The 22787-nt window shown below is 39.3% G+C and overlaps 1 protein-coding gene across 14 annotated transcripts in view; it reads right to left on the reverse strand.

The window, feature by feature from the left end:
- Nucleotides 1–327: 327 nt before the first annotated feature.
- The window catches only part of COBL (cordon-bleu WH2 repeat protein), a 187648-nt gene continuing 165188 nt past the window's right edge, over nucleotides 328–22787 (reverse strand). For all 14 annotated transcript variants that reach the window (XM_078377595.1, XM_078377592.1, XM_073003890.2 and 11 more), the window contains 5 exons: nucleotides 13579–13685; nucleotides 8817–10822; nucleotides 8025–8144; nucleotides 5708–5971; nucleotides 328–1747 (listed from right to left, as the gene is read on the reverse strand). In XM_078377595.1, the coding sequence (XP_078233721.1) occupies nucleotides 1730–1747; nucleotides 5708–5971; nucleotides 8025–8144; nucleotides 8817–10822; nucleotides 13579–13685 (2515 nt within the window). In that variant the 3' untranslated portion in view covers nucleotides 328–1729. The remainder of the gene's footprint in view (nucleotides 1748–5707; nucleotides 5972–8024; nucleotides 8145–8816; nucleotides 10823–13578; nucleotides 13686–22787) is intronic.

Consider the following 22787-nt stretch of genomic DNA (forward strand, 5'->3'; position numbering starts at 1 on the left):
AGCACTTTGGGGGGAAAGGGCAACAAATTCTGTGCACTGTTATCAGTGAACTACGCTTACAACTGTACTGTTAAAACTCTCCTCAACCCTTGACTGGAGAGAGAATATAGTAGTATAGAAATCACATTGGTATGACAAAGACGCAAAAATAAACCAAGTACCTACCTTTGTCATTCTTCTGTGATCTGTTTCAAACAGGTTTTTGCATCATTACAAGAACTTTGATAGCCTTTTATCAGGTGTGCTTGTGGGATGAACTACAAACATACATAGGCAACACCACCTCTTGCTGCTTCATTTGAATAAAATAGAAGCAAGGAAAACATGTGAATCTTTGCATTTGTTTTATTTGTGGCACTGAATTAAATTAGTATTTTGAAGTGTACAATATACAGTCATCTGGCTCCAGAGGGCTAATAACATACTTTAAAAGGTTAGCATTGTCACAGAGTACCTTGAAAAAAAAATCTTAGCTCTAAAGCATCAACTGTCACTGTGTTCAGTGCCATAATTATCATTAAACAAAACCAATGTATAAAGATGCAGTTAGGAGCTCTTCAATATCATACAATAAATGTAAAAAACTAAAGACTATCATTAATTCTTCATGCTAATCCTCTTTTAACAAAATATTTTCAACATGCTGTATATATACACTACCTATTGAAGTGCTTTAGATTTTAAAAAGCCCATGCCCTCTGAACACACTTTGGGCTTCTTGTCACATGAGAATTTAAGTCTAGTTCTAATATATTAAATGAAAGTAAGCTCACTGGAAAAAGTGGGAATCCAGAAGCACTAGCGGCAGTTTTGGAAATAAACTGCAACCAACAGTCCCCGGGAAGCAATATACAGAGTCATTTAATTGCACTTCTGAACTAGAGAACAATTCAACAAGACGCTCTCATGTGTTAAGCCCCCTTGAAAAGAACGGGAGCTGTACAGAAGCATTACTGTGCAGTGCCCTCCCATTCATTTCACTGGAGCTTGTGTACAGGAGTCAATCCTGGTGCACTGCACCCTAAGCATATAATATTGGGGGCATGATGTATCTCAGGCATCACTTATCTGCAGATAGAAGTGCTCTGTGCTTTGTATCTCTTAGCTGACATTGTCAAATGCATCCCACTCTCTCTGGATCTGTAGTGAGTACTCAGTTAGAATCTTAAACGTGCCTGACTATAAAAAACAGTGACTTCAGCAAAGGACAATTTAAAGCTGTAATCATCTACCATAATATTTTTTTCTAGTCATTAATTTTCATAGACCTATATCCCGTGCACATCAGCATTTTAACTGCTTTTGCATTAAAAAAAAAAGTCAATTCAACCAAGTAATTCAGAAGAGCTACCTATTTTATCTGGTGATAAACAGAAGAATGCTCTACTTCAGATAAACGCCAAAAGTGCTTGATTTTCCCCATAAACAATTGTAAGTATTTCCGAAGGACTATGAAGTGTTCATAAACTTCTCAATCTCATAATTAGGATCATTTTATTGGCACAGTTTTATTTATTTGGAGGCAGAGAACTCCCAAATCCTTGGCACAGAAGCCATGTAGCAATCTGTGAATCAATTAAGAATGAGAAATGCTCACAAATATTACTTATTTTGGCCTCTAAGCAAAAGGTATATATTTCTAGGAGTTGTTTTGCCACGAGTGTCCATTCCAATCAATGAGAAAGCGTACAAAAATAAGAAATGGGTATTGAGCGCTTGCAGCTGCTATTCAAACAAGCAGAGGAACCTGAAATAACAATTAGAGAATATTAAATGACCGTTGGTATTTAATCTCAAAATCCTAAACAGAATCAGTACTTCGTCTTAAAGTCAAATCATCTTTGGCAGCCTTGCCATCACATTTATTTTTACCAGCACTTTTAGGGACTAGGTAATAGCCAGAACGGAAGAGGACGGAATAGAAACTTAATAAAAATTTGTGCAAAAATAGTGGGCTGCAACTGGCAGACATCAGAACAATATTTTAGATTTCAAATCTTAAAAAAAAAAAAAAATCAACTCTTCCATTAACGTCTTATTGCCAAAATCTGGCTGTGCCTTCATTCTGGTACCTGTTCCTTGCAGAAAACTGCTGTTCTGAAAAACAGCCTGGAACAGTGACTCCCAAGCAGGGCAGGCCAAATTCACCCATCCCATCTGACTACTGCAATGTGGTGCAACCAGCTACAAAATACGTACAGTATTCAATATTCCTGCATCCACTCTAGGCAGATTGTACGCAGATGGGAGGAGAGCCTAGAACAGAACTTTTGAGCAGGACAGCCCTATGAAAATCATGCATTCTGCCTGATGAGAAATTTATGCAGAACGCCACAAAACAACCCCAGATCCAGTCTGAAACTTCATATTGCACAAAATAGCACAAAACAGTGATATTCACATGTCACATCAGATAAGAGGGGAATGATGTAACAATGCACAAGACATCATCAGGAAGCACACTCCAGTAATCATTACAGTCCAGACACCAAACTTGTAGCCCAGACCAGCAATTTCCAAGTGGGACAGCATGCCAACATTCACCCATCTCATTGCAGTAGAGGAGACAGATGTTACCAGTCAGGAATCACATTCTAGGGCCTCTTCTGGGTCTTAGCTTCACATTTTTGAAAAGGCCCATGAACCGCAGCTTCTGAGCTGGGGACAGACACCAATTCAGCAGTCACCTATGACTGGGCGGGAATAATATATATCAACACATTGATCTTCCAAAGGAACTGTGATCCATCTACAGAAAAAGAGATTGTGGCCGTCTGCTTTTTGCCAGGCTTTCCAGGCCCACCACTTTGGCTTAGCCTGGAGAAGAGAAAACTGAGAGGGAATACTGTTGTTCTATGCCTTCAAACTGTTTATGCTTTGTTTCGTTTTAATTCTACCATGGGTGATTTTCCTTGAGCTGTCCTACTCAGAAGTCATTCTGGGCTGATTTTTGCAATATTTTCTGCCTGGAAGAGGTACTGGCATATTGTTCCTGTGGGCGTTTTGTGGCTGGTTGCATCAGATTCCATAGTCGGATGGGATGGGTGAATTTGGCTGGCCTGCCCTACTCAGAAGTCACTGTTCTGGGTTGTTTTTCACAATATCAATTTTCTGCCCAGAACAAGTACTGGAATGTTGCTCCTGAGGATGATTTGTGACTTGCTGTCTTTCTTTTATCTAATAACACATGTGGCATGAATTTGGCTTTATTATCCTACAGCTGTTCTGGGCCATTGTGTTCCATTCCAGCAGGTTTTGGGCAATATACAGGTTTAATGAATAAATAATATTTTTTTAGGTTTGAGATCAAAAATATTGTTTTGATGTTTTCCATTGCATCCTACTATTTTTGGCTTCAACTTTTATTTGTAAAAAAGTCCCCATTCAACCCGGTTCCATTCCATTCTGGCTTTTTTCTAATCCCACCGTTTTATATTTTATAAACATTTGCATACACCTCCATCTAAAACAAGGTTTTAATACTTATTCACCTTGGTACGTATACTGTTACCTCTACTTTTTGATCAAATTTATCCTTGCCCTGACTAGACTGTTGACCAGAGGTGTAGTAAAAATACTTAATAAAAAAGCATCCATCTATGGACAGTTTTTATGCCTTCTCTCCAACTTATTTTAAACAATATTCCATCCCTTTTTCTGTTGCTGAAAATGGACTCTTCTACCACTTAAGAGTACAGAGTTTAAATATTTAAATGCATAAATTATCTAATGGGCAAAGAAGATCAAATGTCAGAAAGAATAAAATATTAAGGGCAAATTCCCTCTGCTGAATTTTTAAAACCCTTTTGATTATAGCTATCAAGATAGCATTACTGGGGACCACAGTCCTCATACCTAGTTACACCATTTGCCATAGGACAAATTGTGCAACTTTTACAAGCAAATTATCCCATGTTAGGAATCACTGTAGACCTTCAGTTTAATACTAGGTTGTATGACTTGATATGCAACTGATAGAGTCTAGAGTGATTCCTTAACTTGGGACAATTTGCCTCTAGTTATGCTATTTGCAAAGCTACGCAAAAGGATTTTGACCCATATTTTACTTACAGCTGAGATAAAATATACAAAAGAAGAATATGCTGAGCAGGAAACGTAACTACTACTAATAGTCTTAGAACAAAATATTTTCCATAATGAACTGTGAAGTTCCCCAAACTACTGATTTCTTTTTTAATGTCTAATCATTTCTGTACTTTGCACTTTGTTGCAAAATCTCCTGAAGGCTGTATATTTGTTTTGTGAATTTGTTTTTCTTCCAAAAGGAAAACAAATAAAGTTATTTTCCCCCCTTTTAATTTTTTTGCAAGTTTCTGTTCAGGCCTGAGATGGGCATATTCCATCTGCATTTGCAAACACATAAAAGGTCATATTAAGATACTAAATTTTAACTCCTACTGGAAGAACTTTGTTAATCTCAGAGAGAAATCAGTTATTTCTACAGGTTTGACTAGCTTTATTCTGAGCTAAGTTACTGAAAGTTTTATATTATTTTCTTATATATGCTGCCTGCTACAAACCATAAACTATGTCTTACATATTATGCTTGCTAGAACTCAGAATCTCACTGAATCAGACCTACTGATAGAATCAGCATTTTGTAGGTCAGATCTCAAAGCTACCTTCTTTAAGGTCTTTGGCAGAAATTGTCCTTGTACTGCTGAGGCTTGCAATCAAATCTAGGCTTCATGCTCACCAAGCCAGCACTCTGTCAGTTAGGTATAATCTACCCTTACACCCATCAGCAAGTCTACTCTGGAGATTCCAGTATAAATAACTCCAGTATAAATAAAAATGGGAGCAGATTCTGATGTTACTTCCTCCCCATCAAAACATTTCATTGTGGAGGAGGTAGTATTTGTAGTGCACTATATGTGAAGCATATTCAAGATGCCCTCCTAATTTCAATGCAGCAGTAGAAGTCGTAAGAACTGAACTGGCCCTAAGAGCTGGTCCACAAAAAGCAATCCTCCTATCATAGAAAGGGCGGAAAACAGTACATACAGGATCTAATATACATCAGTTTATGCTATGTAATTTTAAAGAACTGCTTCTGACTGATATGAGAAAATGAAGCCTAATATCAATGTACTGTAAGACTACTGTACAATGTAATGCATGAATGTAAAAGGTGAAAGATTTATATGATCTGAAGAGAAACCAGAGTATGAATGAACTCTTTTGTTTCAGTCCCATTTTCTCCCGAGAATTTTCTGTTTATGACAGATTTTTTTACAAAAATCACACTTACTTAGACTGATGCCCCACACCTAGTCCTAAATCTAGTTCTAATGTAAGGTTATATCTGCTGTGATATATATCTTGTGCCCACCTTCTGCTTCCTGAATCTGCATCTTGTACAGTGGGGTCTTGACTTGAGAACTTAATCCATATTGGAAGGCAGTTCTCAAGTCAAAAAGTCTGTAGGTCAAGTCTCCATTGACCTACAGTGCATTGAAAACCGATTAATCCCGTAACAGGCCATTTTTGTTCCATTTTTGTTTTTTTCTGGTCTGTAAGTCAATTCTCAGGCTGTAAGTCAAACCTAAATTTTGCGGCCAGAGAAGTCTGTAACTCAAAAAGTCTGTAAGTCAAGCCGTCTGTAAGTCAAGGGTCCACTGTAGTTGGCTACAACCCACACCCCTTCCTACATTTATAGCATTTCTCCCTCAAAGAATCAGTTTACCTTTTTTAAACGTGCAGCCCCAGTGCCTGAGCGGATCTCTTCCATTAGGGCCTGCCTTGTATCCCCTGGGCTGTCTCTTATTTTATTTGCAAAGAATTTGGGAGCTTTCGATGTCAGCTGAGAAGGAGGTGAGGGTGGAGGAGGTGGTGGTGGAGGAGGTGGTGGTTGATTATAACCCATGTCCGTTGCAGAGGCCTGTCTGTTTTGCAAGGCTGATTCTGCACTTCGAAACCTCTGCAGCTCTTCAGAAGCAGAAGAGGAGACCTACATGAGAAAATTGGGAGAGGAGACAGGAGTTTCTTAATAGTAGGAAGAATACAAGAATGAATATTTGATATTGGATGCATATTTTAGACTCTGCTTTCTTGAACAATTTTGGCTTGCTCTGCTGAAATAAAATTTCGAGCAGATTTTGTTTGTCCATTAAGACCGAAATCTGTTCCTGCTCTCTCACATCACTCAAAAATAAAACAAAACAAAACAAAAACAAAACAAAAAAACCACACCTGATTATTAGGACCAAAGATTTGGCTTTGAAGCAACCTCAGAAATCCAGCCTTTATTAATTGGAACTCAAGTATCCTGGAATTGCTTTTGGCACAAAAAACCCTATTGCTCCCATTGGACTGTTATATTAAATGGAAAGTGACCACTTGTGTTCTGGAATTAATATGATGCATTAGGGGACCTAAATAATTCATCGTCACTAGAATGAGGAGCCAGAGTTGAAGGGACCAGTGAGTGACAACTCCAAAAAAGGAACAAGAAAAGCATGGAATCTTGCAAAATCAGCATCAAATTGATTCCAATGTTCATGTAAACTTAACAGTCCATCATGTGAACTATACTGTCTATATTGTATATTGGGACAACTCTGATATGAGCAAGGTTAGTACGGCATGCAAGAATAACAAGTTAATCAGAGATAGATTAGAACCATTCAAGCATATTTGGGCAATTTTAGCTTGCTTGGCATCCATATTTTCACTTCCAGCACCATCATGGCCTATACAAAATAAAAAAGGAAAGGAAAGAACAACTCTAAACAGGAAGTGCCCAGGTGGTTAACTGCAGGGTGTTTTTTTTTTAAATTAAAATACCTAGAGGACTCCAGGAACAGAACATCCCACTTTTTCATTTATTTAAAAATGTGGCTTGAGAGATTCTGAGGTGGCCTCAGGGAGCAGAAAAGGTCCCGGGTTGGGCAGCATTGTCAGTCATACTTAGCCTTCCTCTGCCTTAAGGTGTTTGTTTGTTTATTAAAGTTATATCCCGCCCATTTAGACCACGTCTACTCTGGGCGACTTACAATAAGAATATCATAAAACAATTAAAAACAACAATTTAAATCAGTAATATTAACATCATTCAAGATGGAAAAAGTATAGATGAAAATTAAAATAGAAAAGTAAAGATCAAGTATTGACAGGAGGCAAGGCCTGCCTAAAGAGCCAGGTCTTAAGCTGGCTCTTAAAAACACCCAGCAAGGGTGCCGGGCAGATCTCTGATGGGAGACTATTCCAGAGTCGAGGAGTTTTGCTGTCAGTTTTGCTGTGACAGAATCAACAGGGCTACCCCAAAGCGTACAAGGATGCATGAATATACTTCATGGAATTATGCCTCATGCTCTTGCTTTGACCAGTCACTGCTGAAGCAGAGATGCAGCAAGCATTGACACAAAGGTGTCCTTCAAATGAGCCATTGCTATTAATAGCCCTAGGCTGTTTCACATGCTTTATTTATTCACTTTTCAAAAAGTATCTATCATATAAGTATACTACATATCAGGAGAAAGTGATTGACTGCTAGTACCTACTGAAGCTATACTTCATAGCAAACTCAGTTTATCCTCTCTACAACATGTGAACCACTACTCAGGGTGAAACTAGTCAGTTGAATTCTCCTGACCTGGATCAGTCTGGATTCTGCTAAACAGTATCATGTTGAGATATATTATGTCACTTTGTAGAGATCCTTGCATGGGGGGCAACCACACTGCACCTCAGGCAATACTGTTTAGCATGATCAACGCCAATCCTCTTTTCTTTAGGGAGAAAGGAAGCTTCCCAATTCTTAAGATCTTTTGATGTTGTTGTTTAGTTGTTCAGTCATGTCATAAACCCGGCCATAAGCCCGGCCAATTTTTGATCCTAACCAAATGATGTAATACAAACCATTTTATGACACTGGTTTGATTTTTTTTCCTGAGCACTTTCTCATTGGACCACAACTTCATTTACACTATTTCCAGGCACAGATATAATGGAGAGCAAACTATGATCAAGCTGCTGAAGGGATACTGATATCCTATCCTTACCTTTCTCAACTTTGAGGTTCCACTGTGACCTCTAATAGCCGCCAGAAGTGCAGAGCGTTCATTCTCTGGTTCTGTTAACAATGGCTTCTTCTGAGTTTCATTTCCTGCACTGGGTGAAATCTAGCATGTGACAAAACGCACAAACAGAACTCCTTTTCATTTGAGGTTTGCACAGTTCGGTAATTTTAGTATCTGAAAGATCATTCTCTTAGAAACTGGCCTGACTCTAGCATTTACACAACATAAAGACACTGAAAATTAAATAAGACTTCTGTTCTAGAGTTGTCCATGTGGAAGACTGATCACAGTGTTGATCAGAGATAAAGAGAGCTGACTCACCATATATGTCCTACAAAATAAAGCGATGCCAGTTAAAATATTCTATTAACATATCTGACTAGATCTCTTCATGCATCATACACTATTATCTCTACAGTGTTCTACAGTGCTACCTCTACAAGGACAAGATTATAGTAATCATAATCAAGTGCCTCTCCTGATGCCGTTCAGCTGTTATTACAGTTACATAACAACATGCAATACACACACAACTGACTACTAGCTTGATTTGTTGTAATAATTTTTTTTAAAAAAATGAGATGTGTGCCACATCTCATTATAAAGTGTTATAAACCATGATGTCCGCTAAGGTAAAAATACAGTGCTCAGCATTTTTAAAGTGGCTGAAACACTTTTTCAGATATTACAATAATTTTTATGACTGCAGCTAGGCAAGGGGTGGGATGAGGCTTCCTCTACCATTCAAAGTTGCCTTCAATCAAGTTATTTTACCTTTTGAAGTTTTTCTCTTCCTCCTGCAGACTGAATCGCTGCCATTAATGCACTATGGAGTGATGAATCTTTTGGAAGGGGCTTCTGGATGACTGGTTTAAACTTTTTTTGGGGCCCAAAAACATTGTAAATACTATTGTCTTTGATATTAGATTCTGGTTCATTCTTTGCAGGTGTATCATCATGTTTCTCATCTTTTTTTGAAGACATGTGATTAACTGTAAGTGTACCAGCTGATGTTCTCCTATTAAAAGAATACTCTCCAGCTGATTTTACAGAGGAACTAAAACTGATGGAAGATGAGTGAACATTAGATGATTTAAGAAAAAAAGGAGAGCTAAAAGGATCAATCTGCTCCTTCTTTTGATTAGGTAAAAAAGGTATCTCTCTTACAATTACATTTTGTTTTGAACTACAATAGTGCTCCCCTTCTGCAATGACACTGTCTTTAGAAGATGTTCCATGATGTGGCTCACGGTAGCAATTAGTAGGTTCGGTTTGATCTGGTGATTTGATGTTGGCAGTGTTATTTCTGAAATGAGCACCAAGTGGTAATATATTTGATGTGTTTTTACTGCAGCTGAGAAAACTAGAAGACTCTTCTAATTTTTTTGGCTGTGTTTCTACAAGGCCAGTCCTGGTCATGACAATACTTCTTTTGGAAAGTGGATCTGTTTCAGTTTTTACTCCTTTTTCATTATTATTCTCTTCTTTGTCACATCTTTCTTGGTTTTTCTTAACCTGGGATATATCAATGCATTTTGCAATGGCAGAGGCTACATAGTAGCTTGATGTTCTCCTTCGAGGTTTCTGAAACGAGAACTCCATCTTATCTGTGTTGACCGCTGGAGCTGTAAATGTTTTCACTGAAGACTGTGTGACTTGAATACCTGGCTTTCTTTTTTGAAACACAGTTTTATTTTCAGTTCCACCAGAAGCAGCTAGTGGTGACAATGCTTTCATGCTTGTAAGGCTTTCAGGCTTTGTTTGGGATATTTTAGTGAGGTTTTTGGAATGGGTGCTGACCACTGTTTTAGTGTGATGGCTTATTGGGGGTTCCTCCAATTGCTTTTCCATAGAATTTGACCTCCAGTATGCTTTGGCTCTTTCAATCAGAGTTTCCTCTGTTTCATCTGAGGTTGTGCTATTTACAATGATGTTTCTAATACCACCAGCATTCGGAGTCACCAGGTTGCCTAGCTCATCTATTTTAATGGCACCAGTAGAGAGGGATGCATCCCTTTCAAAATATTTCACCTCAGGTTTGTGAGGAACAACTTTAAAAGTTCTCAGGCCAAGTTTATTTTCATAATTTGTAATTCCATTGTGAATACGATGAGTCCACAGAGATGCTGACAGGGATCCTTCCTTCTCTTCGGGACTTTTGGCTGATGCATTCCTGAATTCCAATTCTGTTTTAATTTGTCTTAGAAGTTCATCTTTGGTATTCTCCACATTCATTTGCTTTACTTTCTCTTCTCTTCTGTCCGTTTCACACGTAAAATTGATGTCAGATGTAATCATCTTTGTTTTAGATTCTTGAGAATCATTTTCAGAAATTATTTCCTCATTTTTGGAAATTATTTCCAGAACTGCATCCTGCTTGTTATTTTTTTCACACGTGGATACATGAGTCTCAGATTCATTTTTTTGCTGTTCTTCAACTTGATGCCTAAGGTCTTCATAAGGTATCTGCTGCTGTGACAAGTTCTTGGATAAACAGGACAATTCATCAGCTATATTATTGTTTTTGTTGTGCAGCTCCCCTAGGCTATTGGACTGAACTGAAATATCTTCATTAGCCTCTATCCTGGACAACAAACTCTCCCCTTCTCTGTTGCAGGATATTGTGAGATCACCTTCTAGAACTTCATCTATGATTGTCACTGGCACAGGGAGTGAACCAGCTAAGTCAGCTTCAGCATTCTGAGGAAGAGGACTGAATGCTTCATTCATTTCACTAGAGAGAGATCCACTTTCGGAATTGTCATGTATGCCTTCCATTGCTGCAAAAATATTGATTGAGTTACTTACTCATAGAAATAATAATCAGAAGATTTGGAATGACATACAATTAATTAAAACAACCAAATATAAAAAGTTAAAATAAAAATAAGTACATTGATAAAACTACCACTGGAATGTATCTGTTGTAAATGCTTGTCTGAAAAGCAAACCCTTTAAAATATCAGAAGCTACCGGTGAAATGTTGCAAAAGTTTCTTGCTATGCAATGTAAGAGAGTGCTACAAACATGGGAAAACAGTTCCACTCTGGACAAATGGCTCTCTGAATTTTGCCATAGTCTTTTTAGTTCTGTTTTACTTACATACATTCATGCCAAACTTTCTCACAGATGCCTCTTGCTTACTTTGCATTGGGCCCAGACAAACAGCGCAACTCCTGTATCTGGTCACCCATTAAAATATAACACAACAATGAGTCATCTATATGATTTACTGCCCCAGCAATTTGTATTCCTGGTAGTACTCCAAAAAATGAGACAGCAATAATGCTCAAGAAAACAAAATGTGTGCACTGCATGTTTGCACACTATGCCTTCACATAAATCAAGACAAGGAAAGCGCATGTACACAGGCTCTCCAATAGTTTTGAGATATACAAGAAACACTTGTATTTGTTTGCAACATGGAATACTAAACATGTCCTAGATATGGATAGGTGGATTTTTATGGCACACCATTATAGAACTCTCTCTCTTACTTGCAATTCACATGCAGAAAAAGCATGTTCAACATAGCTGTAGACAGTAGTATTCTGTTACTTAAAAAAAACACAACGGACAGAATTTCTTAAGCTACACAGCTCCAGTAAAGGTATGTTAATGGACAACTTTGTTATCCAGTGGTACTATTCTTAATTCGTCATGCTGAACTGGATATCCTTACAACATAATGACGAGAATTAATGAATCTACCAAGAAATCCATTGGCTTGTTCCAATTTCTAATTATGCCCTTATAATATTTACAGTGTGAGCACAGTAGCATATGCATGTATCAAAGTGGTAAATCTGGGCTATGTATACAGTCATGGCCAAAAATATTGGCACCCTTGCAATTCTGTCAGAAAATGCAACCCTTCTCTCAGAAAATTGTTTTGGTACTCACATGTTCATTTCTTTGGTTTGCGTTAGAACAACATAAAAAAACAGAAGTCAAATCTGATACAATCCCACAAAGAAACCCAAAAATGCACTGGCCAAAATTATTGGCACCCTGTCTAAATTATAAGAAATAATTGCTTTTCAAGCATGAGTTACTCCTTTAATTTGTATTTAGACACACCTGTCACAAGTAAGAGGTGTAGGCAATATAGTAATCATACTTGCAACCAGTTAAAATGGAGAAAGTTTGACTCAACCTTTGTGTTGTGTGTGACACTGAGCATGGAGAAAAGAATGAAGTGTAAAGAGTTGTCTGTGGATTTGAGACAAAAAAAGTGGAAAAACATTGACAATCTCAAGGCTACAAGTCCATTTCCAGAGATCTTAATGTTCCTGAGTCCACTGTGCGCAATATCATCAAGAGGTTTATAGCCCATGGCATTGTAGCTAACCTCTGTGGATGGAAGAGCAAAATCCCTGAAAAATTACAACGAAGGGTTGTTCGAATGGTGGATACAGAACCCAGATTAATTTCCCAACACATTCAAGCCTATCTGCAGACACAGGGTACAACAGTGTCAACTCACACTATCCGTCACCATCTGAATGAAAAGGGACACTATGGAAGGAGACCCAGAAGGACACCATTGCTGACACAAAGGCATAAAAAAGCAAGACTGGAGTATGCCAAAACGTATGTGACAAAACCATAGTCCTTCTGGGAGAATGTATTGTGGACAGATGAGACAAAAGTAGAGCTTTTTGGTAAAGGACATCATGGTACTGTTTACAGAAAAAGAAATGAGGTATTCAAAGAAAGAGCACAGTCCCTACAGTCAAACACGGTGGAGGTTCCAAGATGTTTTGGGGTGGTTTGCTGGGGCACAATGTAGTGGCCAGTGTCAGAAAGCTGCATCTCCACCAGAGGCCATGAGTCTTCCAGCAGGACAATGGCCTGAAACACACTTCAAAAAGCACTCAGAAACAAAGCACTGGAGAGTTCTGAAATAGCCAGCAATGAGTCCAGATCTGAATCCTATAGAAAACCTGTGGGGAGATCTCAAAACAGCAGTTGGGAGAAGGCATCCTTCAAATGTGAAGGCCCTGGAGCAGTATACAAAAGAAGAGTGGTCCAAAATTCCAGCAGAGAGATGTAAGAAACTCATTCATGGTTACAGGAAGCGATTGAGTTCAGTAATTTTTTTCCAAACATTAAGTTAAGGGTGACAATAATTTTGGCCAGTGCACTTTGGGGTTTCTGTGTGGGATTGTATCAGAGTCGACTTTTCTTCTTCTTCTTCTTCTTCTTTGAGTTGTTCCAATGCAAACCAAAGAAATGAGCATGTGAGTACCAAAACATTTGCAACTGCAACCATTTTCTGAGAGAATGGTTGCATTTTCTGACAGAATTGCAAGGATGCCAATAATTTTTCCCATGATTGCATAAGTGGGACTGCATAATGAGGCATGGTATCACATGCTGCTATAAGGATAGGGTTTGTGTTACAGTATTCTACTACCTCGTTTAAACCTCTAGTTTTGTTTGTTGTCTAACCTGCCTACCTGATGGATTGTCATACTGGCTTCCTGCTTTTATTCTTTTTGCACCATAAGCATTCAGGTTCAATACAACCTACCTGCTAGATCTTTGTCCAGTGCAGCCAGGGTCTCTTGCAACCGAGCATCAATGAACATATCTGCATCCTCAAACTTAGTTTGCATTATTTGTTCATCATTACTGCTTCTATTGAAAAAAAGGAGGGAGAGAGTAAGTCCATTTTTAAAATGGGGACTGCCTAATTAAATTAATCATTGATTGAGTCTGCCCCCCAAGGGTCTCAACATCAAGCTATGTGCCAATATAAGCCTATACTGTGCCATTTTTTCATCTTTTTTCAGGTTGGGGCGATTTCAAATGACAGTCTGTATGCAATTGCACTATGGATGCAAGTAGATAATTGATTCAGTTTGTGGATGAGTTAAACATGCTTGCACCATAATTTGCATGAAGCAGAGCTTTTCTGTGGGTGCTGCAAATATGCCACTGAAATTTATATAATGTGGAAGTTTCAACAAAGTGTTATTACCATTATAGAAATTAGAGTAGCTGCTTTATGCTGTGCCCAAGTGGAAGCAACATGTGTCTGAAATGCTAGTGTGTCTGTAACACCTAGCCATGAGAGAGATATTAAAACAAGCCAATTTGAAAAGTAGGTCATATAGACTGCTATGTAAGCATGTTGCTCACATCATGAATTATGTTGATGAGAAATTATTAATGAGTTCAAGGTTCTTAAAGATGCAAAGAAAGAAGAACCAGCTATGGGAAGGGAACATGATATCCTAACATCAGAGAAAAGAAATAATTGACATCTTCTTTCATCCCTTTGGCACCAATATTAGTGCTTCTTGGGTGGCCTAAAAATCTACATTGGATATTGTATCATATGCAGTTCTTTAAAAAAAGTGGAAGCATATAACCAGTGAGAGAATCACTTATATAACATGAGCTTTCATCATTATGTCTTAATCAAAATGCTTCATGATACTAATCCTATTGCTCATACTGGAGTCAGAAAGGCACAAAGTAATGCAGACCAAACCATGTTTATCTCACCTGGAACAAAGATGGATGATTTGTACCCTATCTGAGAATCCAAGTACATACTGTTAGGGTTCTGTGATTTGAGTAATCAATACAATTCAAAAAACCAAGAAAGAAAGTAATAAAGGAAAGGAAAAAGAAAACCAGCCTGCTGTATTGCTCACATCTGTGGGCCTGTCCAGATTGCCATTTCGGTGTGGGTGGACTAGGATACAAAGGATCTGTTGAGATCAGGGGGAGAAATCATGTACCATTTGGCATGCTCCTCGTATCCAAACAACAAAAGACCCGTTGCAGCCTGATCAGCTGTCAATTAAATGCTTCCCCTGGCCATCTGGGGAGGGTCAGGGAAAGTGAAATTTTAATTTTTTCATTGCTCCTCTCTCCCTTTGTTTGCACCACTCCATTTTCTCCCTTCTCCCTCCCTGCCTCCTTTGTTCTGCAGCCACAATGTTGAAAGCAAGACTGCCAGAACTTGGAAGCTAAGGCTACTGAAGGTTGCTTTCTCCTGGCTAAACAATGAGTGTGCCAAAAAGAATGAATGCCCTACTGTTGGGTCAGAAAGGTGCAAGATAATTCTTAAAGAAGAAAGAAGGGTTGTTCTAAATAGAAACACTTTTCCCCCTGACCCAAACCATGCCTTCAGTGATCTATATATCACATCCGTATGCCAATGTGGACAGTCTCTCTGTCAAGACCAGCTGGAACTTCACTGAAACGGGAAGACAAAACACTATAACCAGACATAGAAACTATTGACTTTAAAGCGCTTGTGTCAAAAGACACCATGACAATGCTTTGAGACGACTATAACATGGGAGGAGGAGCTACGTATGTCCTGGTGAAGCTAGCAGCTCTTGGGAACAGCTCCCTGAGAAGCTAGAACCACTTCGGTCTGGGATCCCCCTAGAAATGGGGGAACCGAGTGGGGGTCAGGAGAGACCCTTCTGCAGCAGTTGGTGAGCTACAGAAGCTAGAAGATTGGGCAGCAACTCGATTTTTCTTTCTTCTGGAAATTCACATGAGCACGGACTGAAGACGGGCGCCATTTCTGGCAATCAGCCAAAACAGCTCCGTTCGGCGAGAATAAGAGAACAAGAAGCACGGCGAAAATAGATAACAAAGTAAGTGGAAGCCCTTGTTCTATGAAAAAAACCCCATTAAAATGAAGAACAAGTGATTGTGTGAAAATTTATGACCGAAATGAGATAAGGAGCGGCGTATTTAGCTGATTCAAGGTCGAGTTGATTTAAGGGAACAGTCAGGCAGAAATAGCTCGTGTCTCTATTAAAGAAAAGAAAACTCCTGGAGAATTAACACTGGACACGCTTTGAAAGAATAAATTCTGCTGTAAGCTGTTCACTTTGGACCTCTTCTCCTTTTGGATATATATTTTTAGACTGTGTAGGACTGTTTCCTGTGGATAATACATTTGCTGGGACTTGGATTGCTGGACCTCCCTTTTTTGGGGGAGGAGAAAGAAGCCTTTGGAAGTAAAAAAAAAACAGACTGTGAGCTGTAAACTGAGAGCCATATGGCTTGAACTGAACTGAGTATTTTGATAAATGACACTCTGAAAATACAGTCTTGCCAGGTGAAGGTAACAATAAACTTTGAGAAGAGAAAAGAAGAAACAACCGGTCTGGAGGTTGGCGACGAGAAAAGGGATTGTACTGCAAAGACACTTGAGAGATTCATGTTTTAAATTCCATTTCTTGTTTGAGTGTGCCTGCTATTTTACTGTTAACACTGTAATAATTGTAATGTGAAATATTGGACTCGAGGTTGATCTATATATTATGTATATTTGGACAAAGGGGAGAGGGAATTCCAAGTGAGGGATAAAATAGTGGAAACTGAAGAGTATTTTGTATATATAGATCAGATATACTGGAAAAATGGAACCTCTACCTGGGAAAATCAGGGATCAATGGCTAGAGTGGAAAATCTCCTTTCAAATGACAGTGTTGAAAGAATTTACGCAGGTAAATTATTATCTTGACCAGATGCAAGATGTAATTAAAGACGCTAAGGAAGAGAAAATAGCAGAGGTTAAATTACATCTAAAAGAAATGCCAGAACCGGATGTATTGATGGTAATGCCAGATAATATAAAGGGGATGGTGTCTCACCCAGTAAGCTACGTAGCTATAGCAGCTAGGAAAACTGAGGCTGAAAAGCGAACTATTGCTTTAGGTGTTGTTTCCCCCTCCAAAATATGGAAGAAAACAGAGTCACAGAAACAAAAGAAACACATGGAGAAAAAGGGGGAAGTGAGCAGAATCTATACTATTCCAGGCCTGTCGAGCATACTCTCAAGACAAAAGGAGGGTGAAAGAGGGGATACACCTCACAATTGGCCTTGGTGTTCTGATGGTGTTGGAATAACTTAGACTTAAGCTGTGTTATAAGTGTAAGTTGAAAGCTAAAGGGGTAAATACATAGACAAAACAGTTAGAAGAAGAAGAAGAAGAAGAAGAAGGAAAAGAAGGAGGAGGAGGAGGAGGAGGAGGAGGAGGAGGAGGAGGAGGAGGAGGAGGAGGAGGAGGAGGAGGAGGAGGAGGAGGAGGAGGAGGAGGAGGAGGAGGAGGAGGAGGAGGAGGAGGAGAAGAAGAAGAAGAAGAAGAAGAAGAAGAAGAAGAAGAAGAAGAAGAAGAAGAAGAAAGATGAGCTTTTACTGGAATATGAATAGATTATATGTTTATATACTTGGTATGAAAAGATTGAATGATTATATATCTGATGTTCTCTTATACTCAAAACCCTTTTCCCACCCCTTCCACTGCCCTTTACCTTTTGTATTCCTTCCCTATTTCCCAATAATTTTGAAAATAAATAAATAAATAAATAAATAAATAAATAAATAAATAAATAAATAAATAGACAATGCTTTGAGACCATCATCTGGGAAGATGTCATGTGTTAGAAGGCTGCAAATTTGTAGGACAGAACCCATATTTGACTGATCCTATCCTCCATCTCCAGATCACTTTGGTCATCATTGGACTCCAGAATTAGAGGCAGCAACATGCTGGGGTAAAATTCTGCCTGTCTAGCACCTTGAAACCTACACCCCCAGTTATGGAAGCATATCACTTCACACAATTAATCAGGGAACATGCAGGTTATAAATTCCATCTACAGTAATGGTGGGAAGCCAACTTGACTATGTTTGTTGTTTCAAACTAATACAAGACACTGGTTTATGAAGACAGCCTTTTTCAGAATAAAATGTGTGCTTTATATATCAAACAAAGTGCTAGGTTAATGCCAGCAGAAATACAAAATGCAAATCACACATGTACAAATGCCATAATCAACAAGGCTCTCAGAAGAACTGTTCAGCTCTTTTCCCCTGGCCAAACTGAAACACTGAGTTACAAAAGAAGGAGGTAAATGCAGATTAAATGGTGTTCCTTTGTTTGAATGAAGAACTGGAGATATGCATATACAGTGGTGCCCCGTATAGCGAGGTTAATCCGTTCCGGATTAACCTTCGCTATACAAAAACATCGCTGTGCGGGGCAGGAAAACCTATTGGAACGCATTAAACTTAGTTTAATGCGTTCCAATAAGTGTGTAAACTTACCCCCTCCAGCGATGTTTTCGCTCCGGCGGCCATTTTGGAGCCACCGATCAGCTGATCGGCGGCTCCAAAATGGCCGCCGGAGCCCCAATCGTCGCAAAGCGAGTGCGGCGATTGGGGCTGATCCGTATAGCGATCCCCAAAAAGGGATCGCTATACGGATTTTTCGTTAAACGGTGCACTCGTTAAGCGAGGCACCACTGTATTCAGATGGAGTGATGCAGAAACTAGGATATATACATACATACCAGTATATATTTATATACATTAAATATATAAATGTACTATCTCCAATGAAGGCTTGTTTAGGCTGAAAACTAGCTATTTGTTCAGTTTTCTCAGAAGCCCAATAATGGTATCATCTCCCTTTTCCTTCATATTGTATAAGGGCCGCAAGGCTTTGTTTTTTTCTGTTCAGCTCTTAGTGGCACCTTAGATAGCTGCCCCTTTGCTACCTTAAAAATTAGGGGAGTGTATCAATTGAGAGGATTTCGTTCCAGCCATGACTGGGCATTTTAGTGAACAGCCTGATTCAGCTCAGACAATTTCCAAGACTGACCTGTTTGACTCAAGTTTTAATTTGAAATTTCATGCCTCCCATTGAATATCTTTAGAAACCAATTAATGGTTTGTTTGTTAATCAGGACTGGATAATATATTTGGGCACAGTTGTTTGTTGGGTTGCCAAATTCCACTTAAATTAAGTGCAGATCTTTTCATGCTATTTATCTTCCCATTTTATTTTTAAGTGAGACCACCTTTTATTTCTTTAACAGAATGGGACACCACTTTCAGGTATAGCCATCCCTTCCGAAATGAAAATTTATCAATTTTCTTGAGAATACAGATAGAGGTGGCTGTACTTCAGGAATCTGCAATATACAGAATGACAGGAACATAGCTCTGGGTAGACGTGGAATGAAGAATTTTTGTTGCAGGGAGAATGATTTGTTTCCCTTTAGAATGCTGATCTCTCCCTGTCCCCCCAAATTTATGAAGATGCAGTGGACAGACCCCCAGTCAGATGCCCCCCCAAAAAAACATTCAGAAGGCATGGTTCAGAAGCAAAAACTAGGAAAAAATGAAAAACAGTATGATTAAAAATATTTTTTTCTGAATTGGCATCTAAGGGGATGAGCAGACAAGTATACAGCTCATTATTTTGCTCACTTTTTGTGCAGTTTGGTTTACCATGTTTTCTAGTGAAAATATGTTTTAAATAAGAGCAATCCATCCTGCCCCTTTTGCAAGCTGTTCTGCTCTTTTCTGGCACAGTGCTAAGATTTCAGTGTATTTGGTGTGATTGGGAGCACTGCTGATTATCTTATTTCACAGTCTGTACAGTGGCTTAATTTGCTCCCAAATAGAGCCGTGGGCAATTTTTTCTTGTATAACAACCCTGTGGTGTGTGCAGTGGGTTGTGAAAGTAGAAACGATGGTGGAGAATCCCTCTCCAGTATTTTCTTTTTCTAGCAATTTGTTTAAATACTCTTTTATATGATGCAGCACTATTTCAGATATGAGGATATACATGCTAGGTAGATGTATTGCTGTAATGTTATGCCACTTGCTAAATTAAAAAAGGCTAAAGAATGATGATGTTGTTGTTGTTGTTTAGTCATTAAGTCGTGTCCAACTATTTGTGACCCCATGGACCAGAGCACGCCAGGCCTACATGTCTTCCACTGCCTCCCGGAGTTTGGTAAAACTCATGTTATTAGCTTCAGTGACACTGTCCAACCATCTCGTCCTCTGTTGTCACTTTCTCCTCTTGCCTTCACAATTTCCCAACACCAGGGTATTTTCCAGGGAGTCTTCTCTTCTCATGAGATGGCCAAAGTATTGGAGCCTCAGCTTCAGGATCTGTCCTTCCAGTGAGCACTCAGGGTTGATTTCCTTAAGAATGGATAGGGTTGTTCTCCTTGCAGTCCAGGGGACTCTCAAGAGCCTCCTCCAGCACCACAATTCAAAAGCATCAATTCTTCAGCAGTCAGCCTTCTTTATGGTCCAGCTCTCACTTCCATACATTGCTACTGGAAAAACCATAGCTCTGACTATGCAGACCTTTGTCGCCAAGGTGATATCTCTGCTTTTTAAGATGCTGTCGAGGTTTGTCACCGCTTTCCTCCCAAGAAGCAGGCATCTTTTAATTTTGTGGCTGCTGTCACCATCTGCAGTGACCATGGAGCCCAAGAAAGCAAAACCAGTCACTGCCTCCATATCTTCCCCTTCTATTTACCAGGAGGTAATGGGACCAGTGGCCATGATCTTTGTTTTTTTTTATGTTGAGCTTCAGACCATTTTTTGCACTCTCCTCTTTCACCGTCATTAAGAGGTTCTTTAATTCCTCCTCACTTTCTGCCATCAGAGTGGTATCATCTGCATATCGGAGGTTGTTGATATTTCTTCCGGCAGTCGTAATTCTGGCTTGGGATTCATCCAGTCCTGCCTTTCGCATGCATATAAGTTAAATAAGCAGGGGGACAATATACAGCCTTGTCATACTTCTTTCCCAATTTTGAACCAATCCATTGTTCCATATCCAGTTCTAACTATTGCTTCCTGTCCCACATATAGATGTCTCAGAAGATCGATAAGGTGGTCAGGCGCTCCCATTTCTTTAAGAACTTCCCATAGTTTGTTGTGGTACACACAGTCAAAGGCTTTTGTGTAGTCAATGAAGCAGAAGTAGATATTTTTCTTGAACTCTCTGGCTTTCTCCATAATCCAGCGCATGTTAGCAATTTGGTCTCTAGTTCCTCTGCCCCTTCGAAATCCAGCTTGTACTTCTAGGAGTTCTTGGTCCACATACTGCTGAAGCATGCCTTGGAGGATTTTGAGCATAACCTTGCTAGCATGTGAAATGAATGCAATTGTACAGTAGCTGGAGCATTCTTTGGCACTGCCCTTCTTTGGGATTGGGATGTAGACTGAACTTTTCCAGTCCTCTGGCCAGTGTTGAGTTTTCCAAACTTGCTGGCATATTGAGCGTAGTACCTTAACAGCGTCATCTTTTAAGATTTTAAATAGTTCAACTGGAATGCCATGACCTCCACTGGTGTTGTTGTTAGCCATGCTTTCTAAGGCCCACTTGACTTCGCTCTCCAGGATGTCTGGCTAAAGGCCAGCAACCACACTATCTGGGTTGTCCAGGACATCCAGATCTTTCTGGTTTAATTCCTCTGTGTATTCTTGCCACCTCTTCTTGATGTCTTCTGCTTCTGTGAGGTCCCTTCCATTTTTGTCTTTTATCATGTCCATCTTTGCACAAAATTTTCCTCTAATATCTCCAGTTTTCCTGAACAGATCTCTGGTTTTTCCTTTTCTGTTATTTTCCTCTATTTCTTTGCATTGTTCATTTAAGAAGGCCCTCTTGTCTCTCCTTGCTATTCTTTGGAAGTCTGCATTCCATTTTCTGTAACTTTCCCTATCTCCCCTGCATTTTGTTTCCCTTCTCTTCTCTGCTATTTGTAAGACCTCATTGGACAGCCACTTGGCTTTCTTGCATTTCCTTTTCTTTGGGATGGTTTTTGTTTCTGCCTCCTATACAATGTTACGAGCCTCCATCCATAGTTCTTCCGGCACTCTGTCCACCAAATCGAGTTCCTTAAATCTATTCTTCACTTCCACTGTGTATTCATAAGGGATTTGGTTTAGATTACAGTGGTGCCCCGCACGACAACGATAATCCGTTCTGTTAAAATCGCTGTGCAGCAAAATCGTCGTCATGAGAAAAAAACCCATTGGAATGCAATGGAAACCGGTTAATGCATTCCAGTGGGGAAATACCTGATCGTCATGCGAAGATTCTCCATAGGGCGGCCACTTTGCGATCACTGTCTTGTGAAAACCGGTCCGGAAAACAGCGGGGAGCCAGTTTGTGAACTGCCGATCAGCTGTTTTAAACCGTCGTCTTGCGAACAATCGGTTCATGAAGCATGGACCTAATCGTTGTTAAACGAAAATCCCCTATAGGAAACATCATTTTGTGATTGCTATAGCGATTGCTAAAAAAGTAATCGTCAAGCGATTTCATTGTCATGTGGGGTAAGCGTCTAGCGGGGCACCACTGTATATCTGACTAGCCCCGTCGTTTTTCTTACTTTCTTCAGTTTAAGCTTGAATTTTGCTATAAGAAGCTGATGATCAGAACCATAGTCAGCTCCAGGTCTTGTTTTTGCTGACTGTATAAAGCTTCTCCATCTTTGGCTGCACAGAATATAATCTATCTGATTTCGGTATTGCCCATCTGGTGATGTCCACATGCCTCTTGTGTTGTTGTTGGAAAAGTATGTTTGTGATGACCAGCTTGTTCTCTTGACAAAACTCTATTAGCCTTTACCCTGCTTTGTTTTGAACGCCAAAGCCAAACTTACCTGTTGTTCCTTTTATCTCTTGACTCCCTACTTTAGCATTCCAATCCCCTATAATGTGAAGAACATCTTTTTTGGTGTCAGTTCTAGAAAATGTTGTAAGTCTTATAGAATTGGTCAGTTTCAGCCTCTTCAGCATTGGTGGTTGGTGCATAAACTTGGATTACTGTGATGTTGAAACGTCTGCCTTGGATTTGTATAGAAATCATTCTCTCATTTTTGAGATTGTATCCCAGTACAGCTTTTCCCACTCTTTTGTTGACTATGACGGCTACTCCATTC

Source organism: Pogona vitticeps, chromosome 6 (genome assembly GCF_051106095.1).
Source record: "Pogona vitticeps strain Pit_001003342236 chromosome 6, PviZW2.1, whole genome shotgun sequence".
Taxonomy (NCBI): Eukaryota; Metazoa; Chordata; class Lepidosauria; order Squamata; family Agamidae; genus Pogona; species Pogona vitticeps.